Genomic DNA, 27,915 nt, shown 5'->3' on the forward strand with positions numbered 1-27,915 from the left:
ATATATTGAAGAAATTTTCCATGGCAAAAGCAGCTAAACATCTCACAGATAAGAGATAAATTGGAATAAACAGCTGTCAGTGTTAACTAAATATCCTGGATAACATACAGGACAGAAATAACTACAGCATTGTCAAACTCCTTTCTTCACTTTATTTAGCTGTTCTTGCATGTAGCTCCTAATCTTTGCACTGCTTCAGTTAGTGGAGCATTTATTTTTGAATCAGCTGCATTTGTTAAGACTGTAACAACGAAAGGCATTTCCTGAGAAGCTGTAAGGATGAGCAGCAAGAACGAACAACAGCTAAGGAAATATGGGACCCTAGTAGTGCTTTTTATCTTCCAAGTTCAGATTTTTGGTTTTGATGTTGACAATCGACCTACCACAGATGTCTGCTCGACACACACAATTTTACCTGGACCAAAAGGTGAGGAATATCAGGTTGCTAATGCTGAGACCAGTACTGATAAAGGCTGATTTTTAAAAATAGAGACATGGAGGGCTTGTGGCATGGGCTGGGGATGAAAGATGTGAATTATTGTGGACTGTACGAACATCTAGAAAAGTGGAACTGTGATGGGGGAAAGTGATGAAGCAAGGAGATTTGAATTTGCTTTTCTTTAGTTTCAGGAACAGTGCCACATAGTCTCATATAAGTTAGAGATGTCCTTTTGCATCTTTCGCCAGCCACATAAATATTCTCTTACTTCTTGTATTCATCACACAACCAGTACAGCTAGCAGCCATAAATTGAGTGACTTTGTCTAAAAGTAGGCACCTATTGTGAACTGTTAATGGTTCACTTTGCACCTATAGGTAGAGAGAGATATGCAATATTTAAAATGACTGAACTGTCATTATTTCCGAATGCTTACTTGTAAACACAGCTCTGCTGCATTCATCAGACCTGATCCAGCAGCTCCTGTTGAATTAAACAGGACCTTCACTACAGATTTCAACAAGAACTAGATCAGCTCTGGCATGTGCAGTTCTTTTATCTTCAAAACACTTTGCAAATATCTGAAACCAAATTCTCTGCATTAACTTACTTTTTGTGTAACACAACTAACGTCAATGGAATTGCCTGGAGGGTATCTCAGCCAAAAATTAGGTCCATGACGTACAAATCTATCTTGCGGTGACAGATCTAAAAAGATATATTCCACACCATGGCTATTGCAGTTCGAACTATTGCTTTCATTTTAGTAATTCATCGTATTTTTCTATAGGCTATAGACTGAGAGAAAAAAATGCAACTGATTTAAATTTTAAGCAGAAAGAAAATTATCAAGTCAAAAGCACTGCTACAGACTCATTTGTTTTTATGATGGATTATTCAAATGCATGTTGCTTAAAGGACCATTTTTAATCAGCAAGTTAATTTCTTTATGATTACAATCCAAGCTTAAACTTCTGCTGCCACAGCATAAATGCAGAGAGATGTAATGATCCCCAAGGGAGCCAGTGGGAGTTTGTTTAGTTAGTATCTGAATAATGGCAGGGTGGAGAACAAAGTTTGACAGAATTGTGTTTAACAAGTCACAAGGCTAATGAGGTGGTCTGGTGACAACATGAGAGTAGCTGGGACTCCAGCTGGTTTCTGTGGTCTAGCTTGTATAGGGAGCACTTAAAGGTTAGATATTATGGTTCTTTGTAAGCATGATACTGAAAAGGCAGTATTTAGTCATTACCAGTCCTACTGCCTCCTGGCTGACACCGAGACACAAGAGGAGCCAGACAGTATATCGGCGCGGTCCTCACTACTACTTTAAAATTAGATTACCATGCCCAAGATTCATGATTGGTAAAAGGAGTATCAAGTAAATCATCTCCAAATTACTGCCTCACATCCACTGCAGGTTATCAAATACATTTCGCAGTCTTTGTGGTATGATCCTATAGACTAATTTCAGTTCCTACCAGATCTGAGCTCATCCAGGACAGTCACAAGAGGGTCTCAATGGCACTGCTTGTTTTGACTGCCAGTCAGATGGGCAATTAAAGACTGAGCAGGCTGGGTGTGTGAGCTACCCTGTTACTCCTCAGGCATCCCTTGTAGTCAAAGATGAAGCATGCTGACCTAATACGGCAGAAGAAAGTCTGTCCTGCTGCCAGTTTTCCTCTATCCGTATTATGTCTACAGACTCAGAGCACATGATCGCCAGCCTACAACCACACCACAGCCACAGGCAACACTTTGCTGCTCAAACTGTAACCCTGACAATGGAGAAGCCTCTGACTCTTGTTGCTGTAAGTTTTATTTTCTGTGCTACATCTGTTGTGCCCCTTTGTCCGCCATTCTCCTGAAAATGGGGTTTGACCCACCCTGCACAAGTTTCACCCCCTCACGCCCATCTGCTGAGCATCTTCAGCTATGGTCAAACACAGTGGTGCTCCCATGAGATGGAGGTGCTGAACTCGCACAGTACATTGGCCAGCTTTTTCTACCACCACAGGCCAGGTTCCTATTGCGGCAACTTCCTCCTTCCATATGAACATGGGAGTGTCTAATGGCCCAAAGCACCTAGAAGTGCAAGGAATTAAAAGGTATTCAATAGCTGTAAGACTTCCTACACTGTCCCATCTCACCTATCGCAGTGCAAGGCACAAATTGTCCTGTAGGCTAGCCAGTCTGTGGGCTACAAGTGGGATGGTCCCTGGTGCTATGCAGCAGGAATATTGCTGTTCCCATCACACAGCTCAATGGAGAGGAGAAAGCTGAGGAAGAAGTGAGGTTGTCTGGAGAGGCTCAGAACTTATAATCCTTTATTTCTTGCACTGTTGGAGGTTGCATTACTCAATTCATCATCTAGGCATTCACAGTTGCTACAGGAGCAAGCACCTGACCTCTCTATGTTCTTGCCCTGAAAATCACCTGTTCAAAAAGGGTCATTAGTGTTGTGAAAATTGGCCAGTTCTTGTACAAGCCACATGTAACTTTTCCAAGTTAATTTGCACAAGCCAAATTCTTTCCCTTCAAAAATGTACTCTTTGTTATGCTCATATCTGAGATGCCACAAGAGAAGTATGATATGAGTGATGGGATGAAAAGAAAGGGTAATTCCAGGCTGATTATCAGGAAAGTCTTCAAACCAGTTGTGACAGTCCCACCAGCTCCCAAAAAGCATGAGGCAAAGCCAGAGGCCTTTGTGTATAACACAAAGAGCTAGAAAATACCCTGGAAGGATGCAGTCTCCCAGGAATAGAAGGAATGCAGTAAATGTCTTGTAAGCCTTTTGCACTTTCTGTTGCAACGATAGAAGTCAGTCTGAATTAAACTGCTCAACATTAGAAATGAACAGGAGTTTAAGTCCGACCTCTGGTGGTTCTGCGCGATGCAAACCAGGCGCCTTGCCATCCCCTCTGTCTGTCTGCTGCTTTTCCATCACTGATGCAAGCAAATGAAAGTTGAAGTCTGTTTGTAAAGAATTACGCAAAGAAATTTTCTAAATAGACATGCCAGAAAAAGGGAAAAAAAGAGTAAGAGAAAAGCAAAAGCTGGCACTCCTCTCCCAGTTTCCTTTTCTAGGCAATGCTCAGGTCTTTTCTCAAAAAGAGGGGAGTCTTTTTAGTGAACATAGTCCTAGTGCAATGGCTGTCTTGTTCTGCCTTCCTGAAAAAGCTTTTGAGATGCACAGCAAGCTGGCTTATATAGCAGTTAAAAATAGAAATGTGTGAGGCATTTTCTAGGACCCTTATTGAAATACCCTTAGAAACCAAAAAAGAAAAAAATATGTGCTTTGGACCAAAACAGATTTTCAGTATTCATAACTAGTGATTTTTGGTGTTTTACCTGAGATGTTTAGGAATAACTTGGTCTTAGCTGGACTGCTTTGGCACAGGACCTCTGACAACTTGCATTAGGTAACGCTGAACCACAGCTGAGTAACTAGGGTAATAAAGGCCAAGGTCTGTACTCCATCGACTTCTTGGGCCCAAACAGAACGAGATCAAGCATAAACAAAACAACAAATTTCCCAAAGCAGCCAAGTGCTTGGCCTAGCAAAATTAGTTATGGCCCTGTTGTCTACTTTCCACCCTTCCAAGCCTGGAAGTAGGCTGGCTGTTGCTGCTGCTGAGAGAGGAACTGGGTCTGTGGGGAGGCAGCAGCTAGTGTGGTGAGAGCAAAAGCACCGCTTGTTGGCCGATGCCGTGGCAGCAGCAGGAACACCAGGCTCTGCTCCCCTGGGCTCTGCCTTCGACCGGTATCCCAGCTCTGTCCTTTCGTCTAGCCTGCTCTCTCCTGGAGATTGCAAGCTCAGCTTTGTCTAACCTGAAAAGGAAGTTTTAAGTGGGCTGTTGGCATAGATGAGATGGGATCTGACCTAATCTGAGTAAATCAATAAGCAACAACATGAGGGCAGAAATAAGCAGAGGGCCCAAAACTTTGACTCCTAAACTCCCATTAAAAGCATTAGCAAGGGGAGAAGAAGAATGGGGCAGGAGCTGGCTCTGCAGAAGCCAATTTCATGTGGATTCGTGGGAGCTCAGTGTTTCAGAAGACTGGCTCTAGATCTTGCTATCTGTCCCAGGTCCCAGCTCATTTCCTTTGAAATCCAGACACAGGAACTTCAAAAGTCTTGAATCAGATCCAGGTTGAGAAACTGGAACGAGATGAAATCTGAAGAATACCGGGAGTTTCCCATAGCAATTTAGATGTAAAGCATTTCCTTATTATTATTTCTGACAAATGATGCTTATAAACTCTATGACAGTGGCTGGCGCCTCAGAATAGCATTTACTGTGGTCTCTGGTATAGCTGTCCATCTCTCAGCTTTCATTGCACTTACGCAATTCCACTCCTGGAAAATCTCAAACTCTCTCAGAAGCCAGATATGCTGCTATCCACATTTCCTTCCGAAAATATAAAATGCCTTACCACATCCTATAGGCTGTTCAAACCTGTAACTAAACTTCCCTCCTAGCGCCTCATATTTGATCTGAAGAGCCCTTTAATTTCAACACATAATTCTATTTTTCATGTCTTTTAGACTTCCTCATTTTAGTGTACGTTAACTTTATGAAGTTTTTCAGCCTGCGCTACAAACCATGTATGTGAGGACTTAAGATACAAAAATTCAAAAGATAGTGGGCCTGTATTTCTTACCAATGTCCATTTGGTTCCTCACTGAAGCCACCATAATCCATGGGTCTCTGAGATCATGTCAGAATGGCAGGGGAACAGGCTGGGAAAATTAAATTGGGCAGACCAAGTGAAAGGAGAATCAGGAATAATTTAAATTATTTCTGTGTTATTAAAAAAATAATGTATGTCCCAGTCATGCACAAAGGCCCACACTTTCAAATAATACAAGTCAGCAGAGCTTCACTGAGCCTACCGAAGGCTTGGGTCTGGCTCATGCAATGCTATAGGAGAAGAGGGTATTTTTACGGAAGTCAGTGGATGTTTGTAAGTGGAAAGTGGAAAAGTGAGCAGAGAATCCAGTTTATTCTTGAAGATTCTTTCCATTTCACCAGGGAAGGTGACTGGGCCCCTGTTGTCTAATTTGAAGCTGGGTGAAAAAAGACAATGTGTCCAAGAACTTGTGAGCAAAATGTTTTATTTCTCACAGTGCAAACTGTGGAATCCTGCATGTTCCTGCAGGACACCTGGGAGAGTGGCTATAGGTGCAGTTGTACACTACAGCTGCGCTCATCTGTCAGGTTTTTCGCCAAAAGGGGAGGCCCAACATCTTTTTCATCGCCCGCTCTGACCATGTGGTCCTACCTTCACCTTGTGCTGGCTCGGCTGTTTACTCACCAGACTTTTCACTGAGCTGATTCAGCTCACTCACTAAAAATCTGTATTATTTGCCTTATTGATATTCCTCTGTTTAGTGAGTTGAATTCCTTCAACACAGGGTCAGAAGAGTGCTCAGCATCAGGCAGAAGGGAGGGAGATATGCAGGTCAGTGCTGGGGGCTGAAGGGAGGAGGAAGGACAGGGAAGAGAACATTGTGTCAAATAGGCAGAAGATGTCAAGCAATCCTGTCCTCACTAGCCATATATAGCTTGAAAGCAAGAATCCCCACTGCTACAGGAAATTTGTTAAGGACCTAAAAGACACTGAAAGTGAAATTAGAGGAAATCTTGAGGCTTTCCATTGACGCAGCTGTGACGCGCTCGTACACTAGAAAGACAAACTGGGCTGTATTTGCTTATTTTTGGAGTCTGTGACTCCCTCTGGTGACAAAACCTCTCAATAGAGACTGTACATGCGCAAGCGCTGCAAAGGTTCACTGTGCTCAGGGTCAGTCTCTGTAAGCTGCAGAGCTAATCCTGTGGCTATCTGCAAGGCTCTTCCAGGAGGGCAAGGCATTCAGTTGCTCCTGGAGGAGTCTCAAAGCTTCAGAATTACACACATGTCCTTATCCCTTTAGTTTAACACCCAGGACAAGCAGAATCACCCGTACCCTTCACACGCTGTCTGTGGAGGTGGGGAAGGTCCCTATGCCACCTCAGGTGGAACCAAGAGCATGAAACACGGAGGTCAGCAGAACTGTGTCACGTATGATCAGAGAGTAAAACCGCGTAACAGATTCCATACAAAGCCTTTGTGGTGGGACATTGGCTATGCCTAGGAATGCTAAATGCATCCAAGGCAAGCAGTGCAAAGCATCTATGTGCATACTAATCAAGATCAACCATCCCCCCCCCCCAGCAAATCAGTCATGCCCCCAGGGCTTCTCAAAGACTTTTTGGCTGGTGGTGGGCTTTTTTCAATTCAGAGTACCTGATGTAGGAGGACAGCTGTGCTGTAGCCCAGCATAAGTGGTGTTTCTAGCATTTGAAAGGGTGGGTATGCCCTGGAGTGTGGAGGAAGGTATATGGGGCTGTGGTGCGTGCTAAGCCTGTGGGGGTAGTGGCAACGTACAGAGTACAGGGAGCTAAACTTGGGACAGTCCCACCCATACTGTCTGTTGGGAAGGGTTGGTATAGTCAAGGGTCTTTGCCCCTCTTTTGCTTCAGAGGAAACAATTTAATTGATTCACTGCAACAGAGAGGCTTAGAGAGAATTAACATTTCTGCAGTATTTTTGAGACAGGGATTGGAGCTGACCTGAGGCCATGACTTGCCAGCACACCGGGTGAAGTGTCTCAGTAAAACCCTGCGTAGACCCAGGGAGTCTCTCAGCAGAGCTCCGGGTGAACAGGCTGGACACTGCATGCTCCCAGAGAAACACATGCATAAACCCAGCTAGGAGTCTCATCCCAGCTTTAGCCTTTAGGCATCCTGCAGACATCCTCTCACCCTGATGCAGGGCTGCCTCTATAGATAAGTGTGGGCTCTGTAATCCCCAGGGATTACACCCTGAGTCTCCAAGAACCAGGGTCAGCCCTTGATCACAAGACTTGGAGAGTCACTAAACATATGTGGACAATTTAACCTGACAACTTCCTCCATTCATGAATGCAAAGCAGATAAATTGCCTACAAAAGAGTCAGCAGGGAAATCTAAGTCACTTGAAGGTCAGTAAAGTCTTACTAATTAAATTCTTACCAAATGTAACCTCTCAACATTGTGTTATTTAGTGAAACTCCTAAAAAGGCAGAGCCCCTTTCAGCTGCCTAAAAATCCTACTGATTATTAGATCTTCAGCATTTTCCTGAGCTTGTTTATAGAAGAAGGAAGGTCTGGGGTTCCCTCTCAATTACAATTAAAATTTTCTAATGGCTGCAAAAGTCATTTACTGCTTATGGCTTCTGCTTTCCTTCTGTCTCACACAGTCCCAAGCTGGAAGAGTCTGGTAATTTATTGTTCCATGTGTTCACTTTAATAGTCCAGTATTTTAAATCTGTGACACAGAAGAAGTGAATCAGCTTGAGGGAATACTAACAAGGTTGAGAAATGGTCTTGCTTCAGCTACTGGCTCCAAGTGCTTCACCCATGCTTCAAATGCCAGTGCAGTGCAGTATCTGACATCCTTGCAACCACAGTTTTAAGGTCACAATCTGCTAATTAGGATAAAACTTAACCTGACACTCTCCCAAGTGTACACCAGCACAAAGGAGAGGTTAACCTCTAGGTATAGACTACAAGCATATGAGGTCAGGGATCAGAGAGGGTTTTTTTCTGTAAGAAAACTCATGTTGCACAAAGCACAGTAGTACAAAATTCAAAAACCCAGTCCAGAATACTGGCAGGTTTAGATTTTTTTTCTGGCAGATTACAAAAAAGTGGCTAATACAGTGGGATGGCCTGTCCACATGAAGTCCCAGAAGAAAAGGAGGAATACTTACTATAAATTAGAGACGAAGCCAACTCAACCCCGCCCAATACAAAGTCAACCAACCTTTCACAATCCCTCCTACCTGGCTGCAAATCATAGCGAGACCACAAGGGGGGAGCATAACCCAAGAGTTCACGTTTCCTGCCAAAATTTGACATCACTGCACACAACAGCTAAAGGGGGACACAATGCATTTATAGTTATCACACCGTATTATCAAGCACTGAGCTTAATCCAGTCTTAAATTAACAATGAGGTGGTACCACTGATTAATACTGTTTGCTTCTACCCTTGCCTATCCATTCTCAGATGCAATATGGGGAGTAAAGCAGGATTTCCCTCCCTTACAGATAGGCAAATTACTATTCTTCCCATTTTCCTAGGTGGGGAAACTAAGGCAGAGTGTGGTAGGCTGCTTTACGCCAAGATGAAACAGGTGATAGACCTTACTTCCATCTCCCTTGGGCTTTTAGAGGGCTTGAGCAAAAATTGGGACTACACGAAGTGTTAGGAATAGAAGTTGAGACACTCCCTAATCTCTCAAAATCTCCAGAACAAACTTCCCCCCCCCTGCTTTTATCCCTTTCATCTGTCAGCTTTCAGTCTGATGGCCCATACAGGGCAACCTAACTTCATCTCCAGCAGCCTCACGTGTGAAAAGCTTGCTCTAAAGTCTCTCAGAAAAAAACATGGCAGCTTTTAGTGGCTCCAAATGTTGAAACTAAGATTGGAAGAAAACACCTTCAGAAAGTAATCACAGCTTCTCCACTGGTATATTGACTTTCTTTCCTGGGTTCTATTTCTAAGATTAACTGTCTAAGCAATGTTTCTTACCACAAAAAAAAAAAAAAAAAGAAAAAAAGAAAAAAAACCCCATCTTTCTTGCACAGAGGTCTTCCTTCTGCAGCAAACAACAGTCTCTCTAGAGCCCTTACCCCAACAGAGCAGTCTGCAAGCCACAGGGAATGTAACTAGCTGGCCTGAGAGAGTTGATGAGGACTGCCAGGGTGACAAGCCCTGGTTTGGAAGGTCAGCAGGAATCTGGTTTGCTCTCCTGCGTGACGCAGGCCAAAGAAACTCCCTCAGCAGTTTCTACACCAGACCCAGAGTTACAGCATATCTTACACAAAGGAATTCATTGCACGGGGAAAGGCTGGACATGAAAAGCCTCCTACATCTCCCTTCCCTGCCGGAGAGCGCAGTCCATTTGTTAAATATCCCCATGCTGCATTTCTAGTCAGGACTCATCCAGCTTTTCCAGCCTTTGAATAACAGCCTGCTTCCTTTCTTTTATCACACATTTCTCCCCCTGAACGGGTTTGCAGACCGTGATCAGATCAGCTCTTAACCTTCTCCTGGAATTTCATTTCACAAGCCCTTTGACAGCCTCTGGGAATCTTTTCTGAATTTCTGAACTACTGAGAAGTGACTTTTACACTTTTCTCAAGGGTTTCATAGATGGGTTTGGAAAGAACAATTTCTTGGTTTCTCAGTTGTAAATGTTGTTAGCACTGAGGTCAACAGCAAAATTAAACCGTACATTCTCTGGCTCTGGTGTTTGATGATCAGTAGACAAGGACCCAGTACAAGCAGGCATCCTTCCATCAGCTCCAGGCTTAGACCCACAGCTTCAGCTGGATATTTAAGGAGCTTGGCTTTTGGAAATATATACTGACTTTTCCAGTATTTTTAAGAACCAGTGAAAATAGAGATGTTTAAAATTTCTGTTGCTACCTGCTTATAGCCTTTTCCCTTCCTACTTTGTCCTGTAGCAGCTGGTGTTAAAAACAGAGCACCCGAGTGAGCCAGCACACCCCACATGTTTCCTCCTTGTCCATACCTCTAGCAAATGCTTCCTCCCTCCAACGGGGACTGAAGTTCAGCCCTTTATCTTCCTCAGCTTGGACCACTGACCATCCCCGCAAAGCACATCCTGACCAACAGGGTGAGTCTGCTCTCCACAAGAGAGTCCCAGCACTGCGGTTTTTTCGGCATACAAGGACAGACTCAGCCCAGTCCACATAACTGACGTGGAAAGGAGCCAACCAGCTAATACTACATTTTATATCCTGCAACTAATATGCACCACTTCTCATCTGTCATCACCTCATAGAACAGCCCACAATATGCTACCTATGGCTACAGAAGTAGGAGAAAGTAAATCAGGAATGAGTGGGCAGTATTTTTCAGGAAATAAGAATGAGATCCAATGAAACGATCAGTTTGAAAGCAACCATGGGAAGCTACTTTCTCCCTCAGCACATAATTAAATCATTGACCTCTCTGCCACAGGATATTACAGGGGCCAAAAATAGAAATGGGTTTAAAAGACACAGGACTAATCTGTGCAGGGAAGAATCACTAGTAGCTGTTCATGAGTGGTCTGGATGCAGTGCTTGGCTCAGGCAAGCCCTTTAAACCGCTGTTCGTGGGAGGCTGGAAGTGGCTGCCTGGGCCATAGTCACCCTCAGCACATCCAGTTCCCTGAACACCTTCTGCCAGGGCTGGAGGTACCATCCTCAGTGAAACAGGTTATTGGTCTTGTCACGTAACGCTGTTCTGTCCTCACTTCTCTTTTGCTGACATCTAGACTTCCCTCCCTTGGGTACTCCGTATGCTGAACTGCAGCCTCTTCTCCCCTTCTGGGCTGCAGGCACAGACACAACTGGCTGCCGCTCACACGTGAGATTCTGGCTTGGCCAAGAGACGGTGGCACTGCTTCCCACCGCACAGCAAGGCTTACTGCAGACAAGGGCAGGGGACGGGGGGAGAGGCTTTGGAAGACTGCCTGTATTCAGTGCTGGTCGTTTGGTGCAAAGGGGTGCAGGGGTTGTACCCCCTCAGTATTGTCTAAAAAAACTGAGGAAAGATGTTCTTGGGATTTGGCTCAAAACGAAGAAGTAGGAGGTAAGAAAATCAACTCCAGTTGTGCCTCCAATTTCCTGCATAATGTGAAGCAAAATTGGATGCTACCGAAGGAAGGAGATAACATTTCTTTCCTACTAATTGCTGTCTTGCTCCTTTAGACTGTAAGCTGCTCAGTGAGAGACTGTCTCTTAGAATAGTAAGAGTACTTATACAGGACTATACAGGAACCTGTGTAATAGGGTCTTGATCTCATTTGGAGAAATCTCTGCGCTACTGTAATAAATGCAATGATTTTACCTCTTACAGATACTCTGTGTATGACATTTTCAAAATAAAGCATTGGAGTAATTGCAAAACACGTTTGTTATATCAACATATAAATGTCACCTGTCAAAAACTGAAGGCAAGACTTCTGCCATACTAAGTGCTATGGTCTATGTTAAGATCTATTTCAACATATTTACATTCCTCCCACTCCAAAAGCATCTGCATACCTTGGACACAGAATCACTACGAACAGAGTCACTACGAACAATTAATAAATTCCTGTTGCCTCCCCTGGCAAATAGTTCTTCCATGTGTGTACAGGTTTCCCAAGAGAGAAAGACTGGCTTATTTATCTGCTTTATAGCTAATTGGGCTTAAAGGGTAGGACTAGAAATTGGTGTTCTATAATTCTCATGTTGGAATAGCCTCTCCAAAAGGGAAAGTTTTTAGCTTTTCCTAATGATAATCAATCCTAATGATTCATCAGCTCTTCTCTGGAAATTTATCCCATGGCTACTGTGCCTTCAATGTGAAATAAAAAGAAATTAGTAGGAAAAATAACCCATGAACTTTACTTTCTGAGGATGTATGGTTGCACTTACTGCACTGAGAGAAATGTACCATGATGCTTTATTTTCTGTTTTTTGGAAGGGGATGGAGGTGAAAAAGGAGATAGAGGAGAAGTGGGCAAACAAGGAAAGGTTGGACCAAAAGGACCAAAAGGTATTTATGACAGTTTGTTGGCTATTACTAGTATATGAATATCATTACACACAACTGTACTGGTGCATATGATCAGTGACGTTTAATGCTTTTCATTCTTGTTGCACCAGTGGATTTCACAATCCCGTCAAACATTAATCAGTGAATTTAACAATACTCGGAGAGCTTGGTGCAATTCCTACCCATACATAAGACAGCTATGTATGGCAATAAATTTGAAGAGTCATGTTATAAACCACTACATTTACTGCTGCTCTCCCAAGTGACTGCCATGAGTGCGATCCAGAAGACGCAGATCACAGATATAATCATTACCCAGATCATATGTATAATCAGAAAGATTACTGTTCTCTTACTGAAATGATCCTTTAGTTGAAACTGAATTTTGAGTTATTTCCTAGTAATACATCAGGATGCTCAACAAAATTCGGTCTCAGTTGTCCCTGTTTTGCAGAAAAGCAAATGGAGGCATACACTGAGAAACGAAGTTCCTCTGATCAAACAGCATCCGAGCTGAGAACAAGGAGTCACAGATGTCTCAGGACTCGGATCTATTAAACATATCCCATATCCACAGTGTGAGCTGGGCAGAGCATTCAGAGGCACCAGATGTGGTGGTGTCAGCCTTGTTTGCATACTCTAATTCAAAAGCTTAATTTATCATTAGAGTTTAATGATAATGCATATCCATGGTCTTTCTTCCTTGACAGTAGTTTAAGACTAATCAGGAAAGTTTTTGCTTTTATAGAAACTTTAAAATCACCCTGATTATTGTTATAATAAAAAAAAAACCTTTTCCATTTTTAAATGCATTCATATGTCTTTGCTTCTTACCTTAACAAGAAGATGAGGTAAGATACAAGGGAATCAGGTAACCAACTATTTACGAAGAAACTTAGTGATGTTAAATTCAGTGTGCAAACTGAGATTCCCTAAATTGGGCTGTCATCATTAGCCAGCTCTTTTAGAACTTAAACTATTAATCAATTGAAAAGATATCTGTTATTTTGGTGCTCTGAGGACTGGGAAAGCACATACAGCAAAACTAGTAGCTCCCGATTTGCAGTCCTGCTTTGAGAAGGATTCCCAGCAAAGCCACGAGGACTTTACCTCAAGGAAGAAGGAAAGGCTTTTGTCTGGGGTGGAGAAAAAGAAACCCCACATAAAACCTGCTGTCGGCCTGGTTTGGCTGTGAAGTAAAATCAATATTTGAATACTCACTAGTAGTTTTAGTTTGTATTTTCTGTAAGAAAACATGACATTTCTGGGCATTTGAACAGGCAGTTCTACTAAGGTGCCTTGCAACGTCCTACTGTTGTAATCCTACAGTAGCAGAGATCTGTGCTGTCCTCCTCCAACCATCCTTGGGGCTCCACTCATTTCGACTGCCACACATGCGGACTGGCCACGCTCAGGAAAAATAGCAGCAGTAGAGACCTAAATAGTGCCTTGGGAAAGAAATGACAGAAACCATCCATACTCTTTTCCTCTTTATTTCTTCTCTTAGGAAACAAAGGACCTGTGGGGGATGTTGGTGACCAGGGAATGCTTGGGAAAATCGGTCCAATTGGTGGAAAGGGTAAGCTCTGGTCTGGGAATTTTCTTGTTTTTTCCCTCAAGGTAAATATGTGTTTTGTGAGAGTTCCAGGTATGGCGTAATATCAAATAATGGCTGTGACCAATGCTCTCCAAATAAAGTTATGCATAAAGATTGGTGATGAGAGCTAACTGAGATATTCTTGTTTTATTTCCCACATGCAATATATCTGACTTACTTGGCTAAAATAATTTGCTTTATGAGTTAAGAAATCAATCCTCTCTGATGGTAAAAGAGGACGGGAGAAATCTGGCCCTTGTGAAGTAAATCCTCTGAACGCTTTTGTCGTGGTTTAACCCAGCAGGCAGCTAAACACCACATAGCCATTCGCTCACTCCCCCACAGTGGGATGGGGGAGAGAATAAAAAAAAAAGGTAAAACTTGTGGGTTGAGATATAGGACAGAAAAGAAATGGAAAATAATAATAATAATGATAAAAGAATATACAAAATAAGTGGTGCACAACGCAATTGCTCACCACCTGCTGACTGATGCCCAGCCAGTTCTGAGCAGCAGACCTCTGGCCAGCTTTTTCCCTAGTTTATATACTGAGCAGAATGTCATAGGGCATGGAATATCCCTTTGGTCAGTTGGGGGCAGCTGTCCCAGCTGTGTCCCCTCCCAACTTCTTGTGCACCCCAGCCTACGTGCTGGTCAGGTGGGGTGAGAAGCAGAAAAGGCCTTGACTCTGTGTAAGCTCTGCTCAGCAGTTACTAAAACATCAGTGTGTTATCAACATTATTCTCATCCTAAATCCAAAACACAGCACTATACCAGCTACTAGAAAGAAAATTAACTCTATCCCAGCTGAAACCAGGACAATAGCCACCCCTTATCCTATACCATCTACATCATGCCCAGGTCTCACACTTTCCAATACATTCCAATTAATCACCACCACCTTTCCTGTATTTTGATATATATACACAGATATACACACACGCATTTGATATATACAGACAGATGGCCCTTAGTCTATGGGCCATCCCTCTAAAATGTCTGTTGGGTTCATTTAGTCCATGACTTTGGGCTCCATCTGTCATAACAGTCCTTCCGGGCAAGAGAGATGGTGTGTGGGGTTGGATTGTTGCAGGCTGAAGCCAGTTCTGGTTCCATCACCGCTGCACTTGTCCGGTTCTATCATCATGGGACATTGCTCGATTTCATCAGAATTCATTCTTCATTAATCTGGGTGATTCTTACTTTAATACCATTGATATGGCATATAGCAACCACAGTAGTGATGACATACAGTATTATATAGCAATTAACATCATACAATTCAGTTCATTGGCTATTCTCACCCAAAATCAAATCCCCTTGAGGTACACATCGGAATTCCTCATCCTGCCACATTATCCACCAAGTGCAACCAGGTCCTTGAGCAAAAGCAATCCCACAAATGGGTTTGCTTTTGCCTGAAGCAGGAATAACCCAGACTGTCTTGCCCAGCATATTTTTTATGTGCACTACAGGGACTTTATCCCCTTCTACAGTATGTAAAAGTTTTGATTGGGCAGGGCCAGCTCAATTGGCAGATCTCCTAGTGTTGACTAACCAGGCGGCTTTTGCTAAATGTGTATCCCAGTGTTTGAATGTCCCACCACCCATTGCTCACAGTGTAGTCTTTAACAGTCGATTTTATTGTCCAATTTTCCCAGAGGCTGGTGCATGACAGGGGATGTGATATACCCACTCAATGTCGTGCTCTTTGGCCCAGGTGTCTATGAGGTTGTTTCAGAAATGCGTCCCGTTGTGTGACTCAATTCTTTCTGGGGTGCCATGTCACCATAGGACTTGCTTTTCAAGGCCCAGGATAGTGTTCCAGGCAGTGGCATGGGGCATAGGATATGTTTCCAGCCATCTGGTGGTTGCTTCCACCATTGCAAGCACATGGCGCTTGCCTTGGTGGGTTTGTAGGAGTGTGATATAATCAATCTGCCAGGCCTCCCCACATTTATATTTCAGCCATTGCCCTCCATACCAGAGAGGCTTTAACCGCTTGGCTTGCTTGATTGCTTGATTGCAGCGCATATTTCACATTCATGGATAACCTGTGCAGTAGTGTCCATGGTCAAGTCCACCCCTTGATCACGAGTCCATCTATATGTTGCATCTCTTCCTTGATGGCCTGAGGTGTCATGGGCCCACTGAGCTATAAATAATTCACCCTTATGTTGCCAGTCCAGATCCACCTGAGCCACTTCAATCTTAGCAGCCTGATCCACTTGCTGGTTGTTTTGGTGTTCTTCAGTGGCCCGACTCTTGGGCACGTGAGCATCTACGTGATGTACTTTTACAACCAGGTTCTCTACCTGGGCAGCAATATCTTGCCACAATGCAGCAGCCCAGATGGGTTTGCCTCTGTGCTGCCAGTTGTTCTGCTTCCATTGCTGCAACCACCCCCACAGGGCATTTGCCACCATCCATGAGTCAGTATAGAGAGAGAGCACTGGCCACTTTTCTCATTCGGCAATATCTAAAGCCAACTGGATGGCTTTCACCTCTGCAAGCTGACTCGATTCCCCTTCTCCTTCAGCAGTTTCTGCGACTTGTCATATAGGACTCCATACAGCAGCCTTCCACCTCCGATGCTTTCCCACAAGATGACAGGACCCATCAGTGAACAGGGCACATTGCTTCTCATTTTCTGGTAGTTTATTGTACAGTGGGGCCTCCTCAGCACACATCACCTCCTCCTCTGGTGATATTCTGACATCTTTGCCTTCTGGCCAGTCCGTAATTACTTCCAAGATCCCTGGGCGATTGGGATTTCCTGTTTGAGCCTGTTGTGTGATCAGTGCAACCCACTCGCTCCACGTAGCACCAGTTGCATGATGTGTAGAGGGGACCCTCCCTTTGAACATCCAGCCCAGCACTGGCAGTCGGGGTGCCAGGAGGAGCTGTGCTTCAGTACCAACCACTTCTGAAGCAGCTCAAACCCTATGCTGCCAATACCTCTTTCTCAGTTGGAGTATAGTGGGCCTTGGATCCTCTGTATCCCCAACTCCAGAACCCTAAGGGTCAACCTGGAGCCTCCCCTGGTGCTTTCTGCCAGAGGCTGCAGGTAGGGCCATTCTCCCCGGCTGCGGTGTAGAGCACATTTTTTACGTCTTGCCCTGCCCGGGCTGGCCCAAGGGCTACTGGGTGAACTGTCTCCCATTTAATTTGTTCAAAGGCTTGTTGTTGCTCAGGGCCCCATGTGAAATCATTCTTCTTCTGGGTCACTTGATAGAGAGGGCTTACAGTCAGACTGTAGTTTGGAATATGCATTTTCCAAAAACCCACAATGCCTAAGAAAGCTTGTGTTTCCTTTTAGCTAGTTGATGAGGACATGGCTGTTATTTTGTTAATCACATCCATTGGGATGTGATGACATCCATCTTGCCATTTTATTCCTAAAAACTGGATCTCCTGTGCAGGTCCCTTGACCTTACTTTGTTTTATCGCAAAACTGGCTTTCAGAAGGATTTGGACTATTTTCTTCCCTTTCTCAAAAACTTCTGCTGCTGTGTTGCCCCACACGATGATGTCATCAATGTATTGCAGGTGTTCCAGAGCTTCACCCTGTTCCAGTGCCGTCTGGATCAGTCCATGGCAAATGGTAGGGCTGTGTGTCCACCCCTGGGGCAGTCGATTCCAGGTGTACTGGACACCCATCCAAGTGAAAGCAAACTGTGGCCTGCGCTCTGCTGCCAAAGGGATTGAGAAGAATGCATTAGTGATATCAATTGTGTCATACCACTTGGCTGCCTTTGACTCCAGTCTGTATTGAAGTTCCAGCATGTCCGGCATGGCAGCACTCAGCAGCAGTGTGACTTCGTTCAGGCCACGATAGTCTACTGTTAGTCTCCAGTCTCCATTAGACTTTTGCACTGGCCATGTGGGACTGTTAAAGGGTGAGCGAGTCTTGCTGATCACTCCTTGGCTCTCCAGTCGACGAATCAGCTTCTGGGTGGGAATCAGGGAGTCTTGGTTGGTGCGATATTGCTGCCGGTGCAACGTTGTGGTAGCAATCGGCACCTGTTGTTCTTCAACCCTCAGCAACCCCACAACAGAAGGGTCCTCCGAGAGACCAGGCAGGGTGGACAACTGTTTAATTATTTCCTCCGTCTCCAAGGTAGCTATACCAAAAGCCCACCAGTACCCTTTTGGGTCCCTGAAATACCCTCTCCTGAGGAAGTCTATGCCAAGGATGCACGGAGCCGCTGGGCCAATCACAATGGGGTGCTTTTGCCACTCATTCCCAGTTAGGCTCGCTTCAGCCTCCAGTACTGTTAGCTGTTGGGATCCCCTGTCATTCCAGAAATACAGATGGGTTCTGCCCCTTTATAGCTTCATGGCATTAGGGTACACTGTGCACCGGTGTCCACTAGAGCCTTATACTCCTGTGGGTCTGATGCGCCAGGCCATCGAATCCACACATAAACCCGGTTGTCCCTTTCCTCCACCTGGCTGGAGTCAGGGCCCCTCTAGTCCTGGTCACAGTATTTGTTACTCACTTCTCGTAAATACGAATCAGAAGTCCCTTCATTGAGATCAGAAGTGAGATAAGCCCTTCTACTCTGTCTGGGGAACTGCCCACTGGAAACTGGAGCAGCAATTTTCTTGGAAGAACCCCCTTTTGTGGTTGTTTTTCCTTGCAGCTCACGTACCCGTGCCTCTAGTGTCAAGGTAGATTTTCCATCCCACTTCCTCATGTCCCCTCCAGGGTCACACAGATAAAACCACAGGGTGCCCTGTGGTGTCTACCCTCTATATCCTCTCTCTTGAGCAGTGGAACGCTTACTCCTAATAGCTGAGATACTGGTCCATACAAGTGGGGAGTAGGACATCTCCTCATTGAGTTGCTGGACCTCCTGGGACAGCTTCTCCACAGCCCAGATGCAGGCCCATAGGGAGGAAGAGAGACTTTCTTTGTATTGCCAGAGTTGGCCAGCCAATTCGTCCACCGTTTGTCCTTCTCCGTCTTTCCTGGTCAGTACTGCCAATGAGTTGGCATATGATGCTGTTGCGCTCCGTACAAACTTCCACCACAGGGGTCGCGTGCGCTTGACTTCATCTGGATCTTTGGATAACTGCTCGTTGTCCAGGTCCTCATAAATCACCTCCAGCATGGCTAATTCCCTCAGGTACTGGATACCTCTTTCCATGGTAGTCCTCTTGCCTGGGTGACATATAACATCTTCCTTGAAGGGATACCTTTTCTTCATACCTGACAGGAGTCGCCTCCAGAGGACTTGTGCCCCTTTTCCAATCGCTTTGTCAATGCCCCTTTCTCTAGAAAGGGATCCCAGCTGCTTGGCTTCCCTACCCTCCAATTCCAGCCTACTGGCCCTGTTATCCCAGCATCAGAGCAGCCAGGTGACAATGTGCTCACCTGGACGACAGCTGAAATCTTTTCGCACGTCTCACAGCTCACTCAGGGACAGGGATCAGGGTGGTTACCGTTTCGTTTATGAGTTCTGCCTCTTCCTCCTCCTGTTCTCGTGATGGCCCTGCTTCAGAGTAGTCTGGCTTGTCCCCTTCCTCCTTTAGTAGGGGAAGAGTTTCCTCCCTTACTAAACGAGCTGTCTTTCACTTCCAACACTTCTTGTGTATAAGCGTGACTGATACCAGCATGGGTTGGTTCTCTCGTTCAGCTGCAGTGCCTGTCACAGGGCTTGGAGCAGCCACAGTGCCTGTCGCTGTGTTGTCAGATCCAGAGACCTTCTCTTCCCCTTGAGGGTACTGAATAGTGTTGAACAGGGCTCGGTAGGCATGGAGCAGGCCCCAGCACGTTGCAGTGATTTGTGTCTCTCTGGAGCTGCCAGGGTGACAGCATACTTTTTCCAAATATTTTACTAGTTTTTCAGGATTCTGCACTTGTTCAGGGGTAAAGTTCCAAAACACTGCAGGTGCCCAGTGTCCTAGGTACTTGCCCATACTATCCCACACACCCTGCCACTCATAACTATCCAGCCTTGGGGCAGATCTGTGGGTGGTATTCTTGTTGTTCAAACTTAGTTTAAACAAATAGTTGTTTAAACTTAAACAAGGCCTGAAACACATTCAGGAGACATAGCAATAGGAACATGCTGGTTTGAACATCCCAAGGATATTCAAAATTCTCAAGAACTATTATAACTAGCCTGGAGGAGAAGGGGAAGGTGAAAGACCGGGGGAAAGTGTCCCCCTTTGTCTTCCCCATAAATTGGCTCTCCAAGGAGAAAAGGTAAAGAGTGCAATTATGAATAGTTTCCCAGAGATGGTTCCCGAAGTACGGAGATGACAGCAACGCTGAGTACAAATACCAGATTAGTCTCTCGACCAGTAATTTTGTCATATCATAAGCCAGTGCTACACAGTACAGCAAAATGATAACCTTAATCCAGCCCCCAGAGGTGATAAACGGCACAACAGGGAATATATACAGCAAGTAAGGTGTTGCATAACACAACTCTGAGAAGAAGCACAACAACTCTGAGAGCAAATAAATCAACATTATGACCAGCAACTATTAACCTAATAATGAATGCTTATAACAAATTTGTTTCAATACACTCTGGTCAGACCTGTCATTATCTCAACCCTTCAAGCCCCAAAGCCCACTTTTTGGGTACCAAAAAGACTGTTGTGGTTTAACCCAGCAGGCAGCTAAACACCACACAGCCGTTTGCTCACTCCCCTGCAGTGGGATGGGGGAGAGAATCGGAAAAAAAAAAGGTAAAACTTGTGGGTTGAGATAAAGACAATTTAATAGACAGAAAAGAAAGGGAAAATAATAATAATGATAAAAGAATATACAAAACAAGTGATGCACAATGCAATTGCTCACCACTCACTGACTGATGCCCAGCCAGTTCCCGAGAAGCAGACCGCCGGTCAGCTTTTCCCCTAGTTTATATGCTGAGCATGACATCATATGGTATGGAATAGCCCTTTGGTCAGTTGGGGTCAGCTGTCCCAGCCGTGTCCCCTCCCAACTTCTTGTGCACCCCAGCCTACTTGCTGGTGGGGTGGGGTGAGAAGCAGGAAAAGGCTTTGACTCTGTAAGCACTGCTCAGCAGTAACTAAAACATCAGTGTGTTATCAACATTATTCTCATCCTAAATCCAAAACACAGCACTATACCAGCTACTAGAAAGAAAATTAACTCTATCCCAGCCGAAACCAGGACAGGTCTAAAAGAGAAAGCCAAATTTGTACCTCTGCTTTGGACGCTGAAGGCCTAAGTCAATATTCTGCTGCTGCTCAGGGACACACGAGCAAGCTCAGGAGCTGCTGTGGGACACGTGAGCAAGCAATGCACAGGACCGCTCAGTAAGGAAAGGATTTTAGGAGTTTTAAGAAAGCAGTCACGTAACCAGGGATGACAACTACTTGCAAATCAAGGTAGACTCCAAGTCTACCTGGACAATAATTTCATGAAATTATGCTCTAGTCATCTGAGAAGAGGCTCAGGCATTCCTTTCCGGTGTTCCTAAAGAGCTACTTAAGAAGGAATATTACTTCTGCCACAAGGAGACCTGCCTTGAAAGCTGAGCAGGGACTCCACCATCCCCAGGGGAACTCTGTGGTCTCTAACCAGCACATCAACCCAGGCCTGCAGGAGAGTAGGTGGAACAATCTCTCCAGGGAGCTTCTCAAGCCAATGTTTTTAATAAACCTTTGATGGCCTCTAGCCAGCCTCAGTATCAGAGAAGAACAAAAGAATTTGGCCTGAGGGACTAATTTTCAGAAGTACCTAGACAACTGAAAACACAGACAGTTATCTCCTAAGATGTCTTCAATCACCAAAGGAGACTAGAATTTAAGAATCCCACAAATTGCTTATCTTTATCTGTAAGTACATCAATGCTCTGAGCCTTTAAATCAAGCGCTCTCTCAACCTGAACGTACAATTTATTGTCCCCTTCTAGTTTTTCTCATTTTCTTTATTTGCAGAAGCAAAGGTCACTAAGTCACTGTTTAAATCTACCATTAAACATTCAAGTTCTTAATGAAGCAACCCTGAAATTTCAGCTTCTTAGTTTGCAGTGTCTAGCAATGCTAATTAAAATGACAGCCAACTCCTAATTTCTTTAAAAAACCACAACCATATAAAGGAAAAAGCACATCAAAACACGGCCATCAATAAGACAGAGAAAGCATTAGTATTTTTTGACCTCTGAAGGTTTTAATTCATAAAAGAAGAGCTGACATGAATTTCAGATAAAGTCCAGCTGCTCCTGATCTAAATTACAGCTGAGATTTTTTAAAAAGCTAGTCACCTCCACTTACATAGTAGCATAGCATTTGGAGAAGTATTTCTATCATTTTTATGATTTACAGAAGAAGAGGAAAGCAGTTGGATGAAAATAAATCACATTTCCATGAACTACATCTGAAATGAAACGCTGCTCCTTAACTGACCACATTTCGTGCAGCTGCTAACTGCTGCCCGCACACGTAATCTGTTGCACACATGAATTCAGTGGCTTAGTGCACATCAGGCTCCTCTGGTGCTTCACCCCATCATGGAGCTACTGAATCCAGGGAATGGTTCTATCCTGCAAGGCAATGAGAGAACCCAGGTCTCACCTCTCGCAGATTTCTTGACTGCTTGCAGCCTCTCAGGGTCATTTTGCACTTTATATTTAAAGTAAGTGGTACCAGGAACCAGCAGCACACAAGATGCCTGTGTTATCAGTTAGTTAACTATTAAAGGGTTCTCCTTATTTCCATATACCAGAATTAATCATGGTTTGTTTGACTTGGCCAGTACAGTACATCAGGGCTTCCTATCAGAAGCACACCGTTAATATATTATTAAAGAGGTTTTTCAAATATGGTCCCCTAACATGTGCACTGTCTGAGATGTGAGAATATATTTTCCTTTTTATTCAGGTGACAAAGGAACCAAAGGCTTATCGGGGGTTTCTGGAAAAAAGGGAAAAGCAGGTATGCTATGCATCCTTCTCTGCAGAATGGTCAAGTCTGCTGCGTCTTTGATTTCAGGGTTGCTATGTCTGGAGTTTCATAAAATTTTGAGGCCCATGGAAAAACTTGAGAATAGATGAAACAAACAGGAAGAGACTGAAAAAGTTTTGTTTAGTAAAATGAAAGCTTGGGTAGGGACATGACTGATACCTATGAATATACCAACATACACAAAATATGGAGAAGAGTCACCTAAATTAATGGACAATATTTGATATCATAAAAACTAACACATAGATAGGCCAGCAGTACATTTATACTGGAAACTAGAAGAAAGTTTCTGAATACCAAAGGAATTAAGTCCTTTAAGAGTTTCCTAAGAGGAGCATGGGGATGAAAAAATAAGTGATTTTAGATAGAGCATAATCTGTTGTCAAATGAACGCAATGCATTTGCTTGCAGGAGAAGAATTTGGATCTGATGACCCAAAAAGTTCTTCTCGGTCCTAATAACCTTGAATGTTTTCCCACCTTGAATGTACAGTTGTGTTCATTTTTAAGAGATTTCATATGCAATGCCAGTTTGGTTCTTAATGGGAAACCGTCAGCAACTCATTTTCTTCCTGAGAATAACAGAGGAACAAAAAAAACCTATACCAAGCCAAATTTCAGTTTACCAACAGAAGTATAACTGAGACTTCAGTGCTTGAAAGTTATTGATTATTTGAGTTGCTATCAACTATTACTGCTGTACCACAGCTGCATGCAGCAATTCCCTAACATAGTCCTTCTACCAAAGTTTTGCCAATCCCACCTCAATGCACGCTCACAAAATGCCTTCACTGAGAAAGCAGCAGTTCCCCATTTCAGGGATGCTGTTGTTTCTATTAGAAGGCCGGGGAACCTGTGCTGTTTACGCATACAAAGGTAGACCTTTGGCATTCAGATGTAACGCTGTAGTGATCACCATGACAAGCCTCATCTCTGCAGCTAGATGGAATCAATAATGAGAGGGGCAGGGGATGTGCAAATCCCACACTGATATGGGTGTAAAGATAGCAAACTCTTCTATCTACGTTTTTAAAAACAGGGATTCTTAAGTGAGTTAGCAAGGGAGTGTACAGAGCGAAAATATTAAGCACTTTGATCAACAGAAGTATGGCCAGCACGACAGGGTGAGACTGGCCCTCCACAAGTGGATGCCAAGTCTTCAGACAGTTTGGGAGTAGGCTACAGACGACCCTCCATGCACACACACAAATGCTTCTAAACAGATAAATCCTCTATCCTTTGTATTGCATCAGGCACGGTCTGTGACTGTGGAAGATACCGCAGAGTTGTTGGACAACTGAATATCAATGTTGCGCGTCTTAACACATCCATCAAGTTTGTAAAGAACGGTAAGGATCCTTATGTATTTGATGTGATTTATTTGGCTCCTATACATCTTGCATTGCTATTCTTCTACCATTGCTGCTTTATGGCAGCATCCATAGATGACCCAGAGAGATGGTCGCACTATGCGAGGCACTCTGAAAACATACAGAAAAGAGACAGTCTTACACCTGTAAGGATATAAGCAGCAGATGACTAAAAGCAAAAACAATACAGAAATTATCAACAGCACAACAGAAAGAATCCTGAAAAGCACAAGGCATGGCTTGCTAACTGCCTCTGCACTGTCAGTCTGCTCAGGCTCAGCGGCTACTTAGGCAATGAACGGAAAAAGGTTGTGCCAATCTGCTCCAGAGAGACGGGAAAAGCAATAGGAACCTCTTGACCTTTCTGCTGCACAGGAAGGCTGCAGACACGGTACTCCTAGTGCTCCCCTCAGTGCAACCATCATTTCCCTGTAACAAGGGACCAACACTCAAAGACATGGGTTTTAAGAAGCCACGTCTGCAGGCAGCACTGTCAGGTGGACAGTGCAAACTGCCCCCACTGAAAGGAAGGAAATGCATTTCCCAGCATAACAGAGATTTTGAGAAGGCTCCACCTGCTTCTAGGACTAGGTCTGTATCAGTAAATTAAATGTTTGACACTGTTCTCTGGCGCTGTGAGCAACCAGCACAGAACAGCACTCATCTATATTATTAAAACCTACAAAACTGAATGCCACCTTATCAGGAGTGTCCCTCTACTAACTCCTAAACTGTGCCTCAGATAACTCCTGAATTGTCTGGGAGAGTGTTAGTTGCCCCAGGCCAAAGCTCTGCTCAGGACCATTCCAGCAATCCATCAGGAGGGACAACCAACTTCCAGCTGCCCAGGCATGCTCCTTGGCACTGCTTAATTCACTAGGATATACGCTGGTTGAGAAGTTTGTCTTTTAAAGCTGCTGAGCAGCCACAGTTTTCTTCCTAGTCAATGCCACTTAGTGGCTACAGCAGCTCTGAATATCAGGCTGTATTTAAAATGTCTTATTTTAGTGGTCACATTGATTTTCTTCTACATGGAAAGGGCCTGAAAAGCTATCTATACCCCTGTGTTTCTATCCCAGGGCACTCTTTCACAATCTGTATTCAAACACATACAAAACAATGGGGGTGATCCAGAGTTAGACATTGCTATTTGACCTTATAAGCATGCCTTAATTTGATTAGTACTAGATATCCATGACTTAAGTGTCACAGGCAACACATGCCAACCAGGACTGAATAGTTCTTGTCCTAATGTGTGCAAGGTGCTTGTCAGTCCTAGTAGCAGCATCAGTCTCTGATCACGTCCTCATCGTTCATCACAAATTCAGTGTGGGAATACTTTTCCTCTGTCCTTTTTATTAATTCTAATGTAAAAATCATCTCATTGTCATATTGGAACAGAAGCACCTTCAATATCTGTTGACATGCCATTAAACATTTTTTTTTCCCTTTGAAAGTAATAGCAGGTATCAGGGAGACAGATGAGAAATTCTATTACATCGTGAAAGAAGAGAAGAATTACAGAGAAGCCTTGATCCACTGCAGGGACAGAGGAGGAACACTGGCCATGCCTAAAGATGAGGCAACCAACACCCTGATTGCTGACTACATCTCCAACAGCGGCCTCTTCCGAGCCTTCATTGGGCTGAATGACATGGAAAAAGAAGGGCTGTTTGTGTATGCAGACAACAGCCCACTGCAGAACTACAGTAACTGGAAGGAAGGAGAGCCTCACGACCCAGCTGGCCGTGAGGACTGTGTGGAAATGCTCAGCACAGGAGAGTGGAATGACTCCGAGTGCCAAGTCACCATCTACTTTGTCTGTGAATTCCTCAAGAAGAAGAAATAAAAGTGCCGCAGAACGTGCCTGGCACCTGCTGTACATACAATAATCCCTCTTCATTCATCCAATGTAGGGAGAGCAGACAACCAGGGATAGGGCTCAGTTCAGCCTTCACCTCACTGGGTTAAGCAAGAGCAACTACTGTTAAGATGGCAGTGACCATAAAGTCAGCACAGGTCTGCAGTTGTGAAGTTTTATTTCATTTCTATGTGCAATTTAGGGTGGGCATTTCTATATGTAATTTAGGGGCAAATTTAGAGCACGCAGAGGTGAATGTGATTTCACTAATGCCAGAAATAGTAAACTCACTGGTATATTAATTACTGATATGCTTCACAAAGTCCACAGATGGAAAGAGTGGACTTTGACGTACCAAAGTCCACTTTACTCATCTTTGACGTGCACAGGAAGTCCCAGTAATTTCCCTGGTGACTTCAGAGCTAGGAGAACAGATTTGCAGTTTCTCTTGAAAAAATCCTTCTTTTGTTAGAATCATAGAGTAATTTAAGTTGGAAGGGATGTCTGGAGGTCACCTGGTTGAATCTTCCATACAAAGCAGGGCCAACTTCAAATTGAGATTAGAAGTTGTTATACTCTCCTTAATTTGGCCGTGCAATTATATTGCCTGATATGCAGGGGAGGACTCACTTATCTCTGCTTCCAACCCTATCATCCATCAGGCTGGTCTGAGGTGTGAGGAATTAACTTAGCAACAGCACTTCTGCACACAAGCCTGCACAGCTTGTAGGCAATCTGAGAATAGATGGAGCGGTTCTAGCCTCTGATGTTCCTCAAAATCTGTGAAAAACATAGAGAAGTCTAGCACAAAGAGAACAGTGCAAAGGAAGCAACACCATTGCTGTAGGCTGTGAACAGGCACATGTAGTATCAGCTATACCAATGTGCATTGCTGGTTTAACAAGTGATTCTAGGAACATGTTAACTCCCTAACTCAGTAGCCAGTGACATTTGATGTCTAATGCTAAAATCACCCGTGCCTTTGCAACACAGGAAGCAGTTATAGAACAGGCTTTAACCCCCAAGAACCCAGATTCAGGTGTGGTTGAGTCATGGACTTCAGCAGGACTCTCCACAAATGATGAGCAGTAAGTGTGAAGGCTTTGCTGTCAGTGCCCAGCTACTCAGATCTCCATGTCAGTATGCCCACAATGGATCCCATTTTCGTATCTTTGATAATACTGAAGGAGCTCTTTTCTTCAGACACAGCAACCATTTTGCTTCAGAAGTGAGCCTGTTCTTAGTCATGGTTCACCTTTCCTCACAGTAGGAGATGTCAAGAGAAACCCCAGGGCTATAGATCTTCTTTCCCACGTGACACTAAAAATGAAGGAATGATATCTGGAGGCTAAGGAGAATGCTAGACACTATGCACAGTGCAAGAAATGTACCCTGCGGGTCACTCTGAGCACCAGTTGCACACAGTCTTCCTCGGGGTATATGAAGAGCTGGACATGCCATCAGCTAGTAATGCAGAGGCTCAGCTCCAAGTCTCCCTTCTACTGCTGTGTACAGCACTGCAAAGGCAACTAGACAACAGTCATACTTCCTCAACCTCAGACTCAACAGGAAAATCCTCCAAACCATTTAGCTGGTTGTTAGTTTGACTCCAAGCTCATCTCTGAGCAATGACCAATGCAGGAGCATCCCAGGAGACTCTCTGACTCAGAACCACTCTTGTAATCCAGTTTCTCTGTCACTTGTTCCTCCAGAAAACCACTTGTTCCTACCAGCGGTAAATTATCTGTGTTGCTACACACCCTCTGGGGAACTATTCAGACCCGTGAATGAAGCGGTGGGACCACATTTCTTTTCATTGCTCCCCTACTATGCTATGAGAGTATTTGGGCAAACAGGTTCACTTAGTACAACATAGCTCATCCTGAATTGTTCCCTTCCTGGGAATTGATATCCCCCCCAGATTAAGCAGAATTACACTTTTTAGGATCTATAGTAATAAACTCATTAAGGTAAACACTTTGGTTTTAGAATCATTAATGGGTAATGATAAAGAACTAATGACTAATTCAAGGCAAAGTTTCTTGAGG

At 44.1% G+C, this 27,915-nt stretch overlaps 1 protein-coding gene and 1 long non-coding RNA gene across 2 annotated transcripts in view; one reads left to right on the forward strand and one right to left on the reverse strand.

Annotated features, from left to right (window-relative positions):
- The window catches only part of LOC142406369 (uncharacterized), an 81,016-nt gene that overhangs the window by 5,658 nt on the left and 47,443 nt on the right, over positions 1–27,915 (reverse strand). The gene's annotated exons all lie outside the window — the stretch shown is intronic.
- Positions 212–27,832, forward strand: COLEC10 (collectin subfamily member 10). Its single transcript, XM_075495177.1, has 6 exons — positions 212–427; positions 12,017–12,088; positions 13,596–13,667; positions 22,554–22,607; positions 23,890–23,985; positions 25,464–27,832. Exons 1-6 carry the CDS (start codon positions 280–282, stop codon positions 25,853–25,855), a joined length of 834 nt encoding a protein of 277 aa, XP_075351292.1. The 5' UTR covers positions 212–279; the 3' UTR covers positions 25,856–27,832.

Source organism: Mycteria americana, chromosome 2 (genome assembly GCF_035582795.1).
Source record: "Mycteria americana isolate JAX WOST 10 ecotype Jacksonville Zoo and Gardens chromosome 2, USCA_MyAme_1.0, whole genome shotgun sequence".
NCBI classification, from domain to species: domain Eukaryota; kingdom Metazoa; phylum Chordata; class Aves; order Ciconiiformes; family Ciconiidae; genus Mycteria; species Mycteria americana.

What these genes read in the sequence shown, in the direction of transcription:
- COLEC10 (XM_075495177.1), top strand. Translation starts at nt 280, where the DNA reads ATGAGCAGCAAGAACGAACAACAGCTAAGGAAATATGGGACCCTAGTA. An exon ending in CGGTCCAATTGGTGGAAAGG is followed by an intron (nt 13,668 to 22,553) that starts GTAAGCTCTGGT and finishes CTTTTTATTCAG; the next exon opens with GTGACAAAGGAACCAAAGGC. An exon ending in TGGAAAAAAGGGAAAAGCAG is followed by an intron (nt 22,608 to 23,889) that starts GTATGCTATGCA and finishes GTATTGCATCAG; the next exon opens with GCACGGTCTGTGACTGTGGA.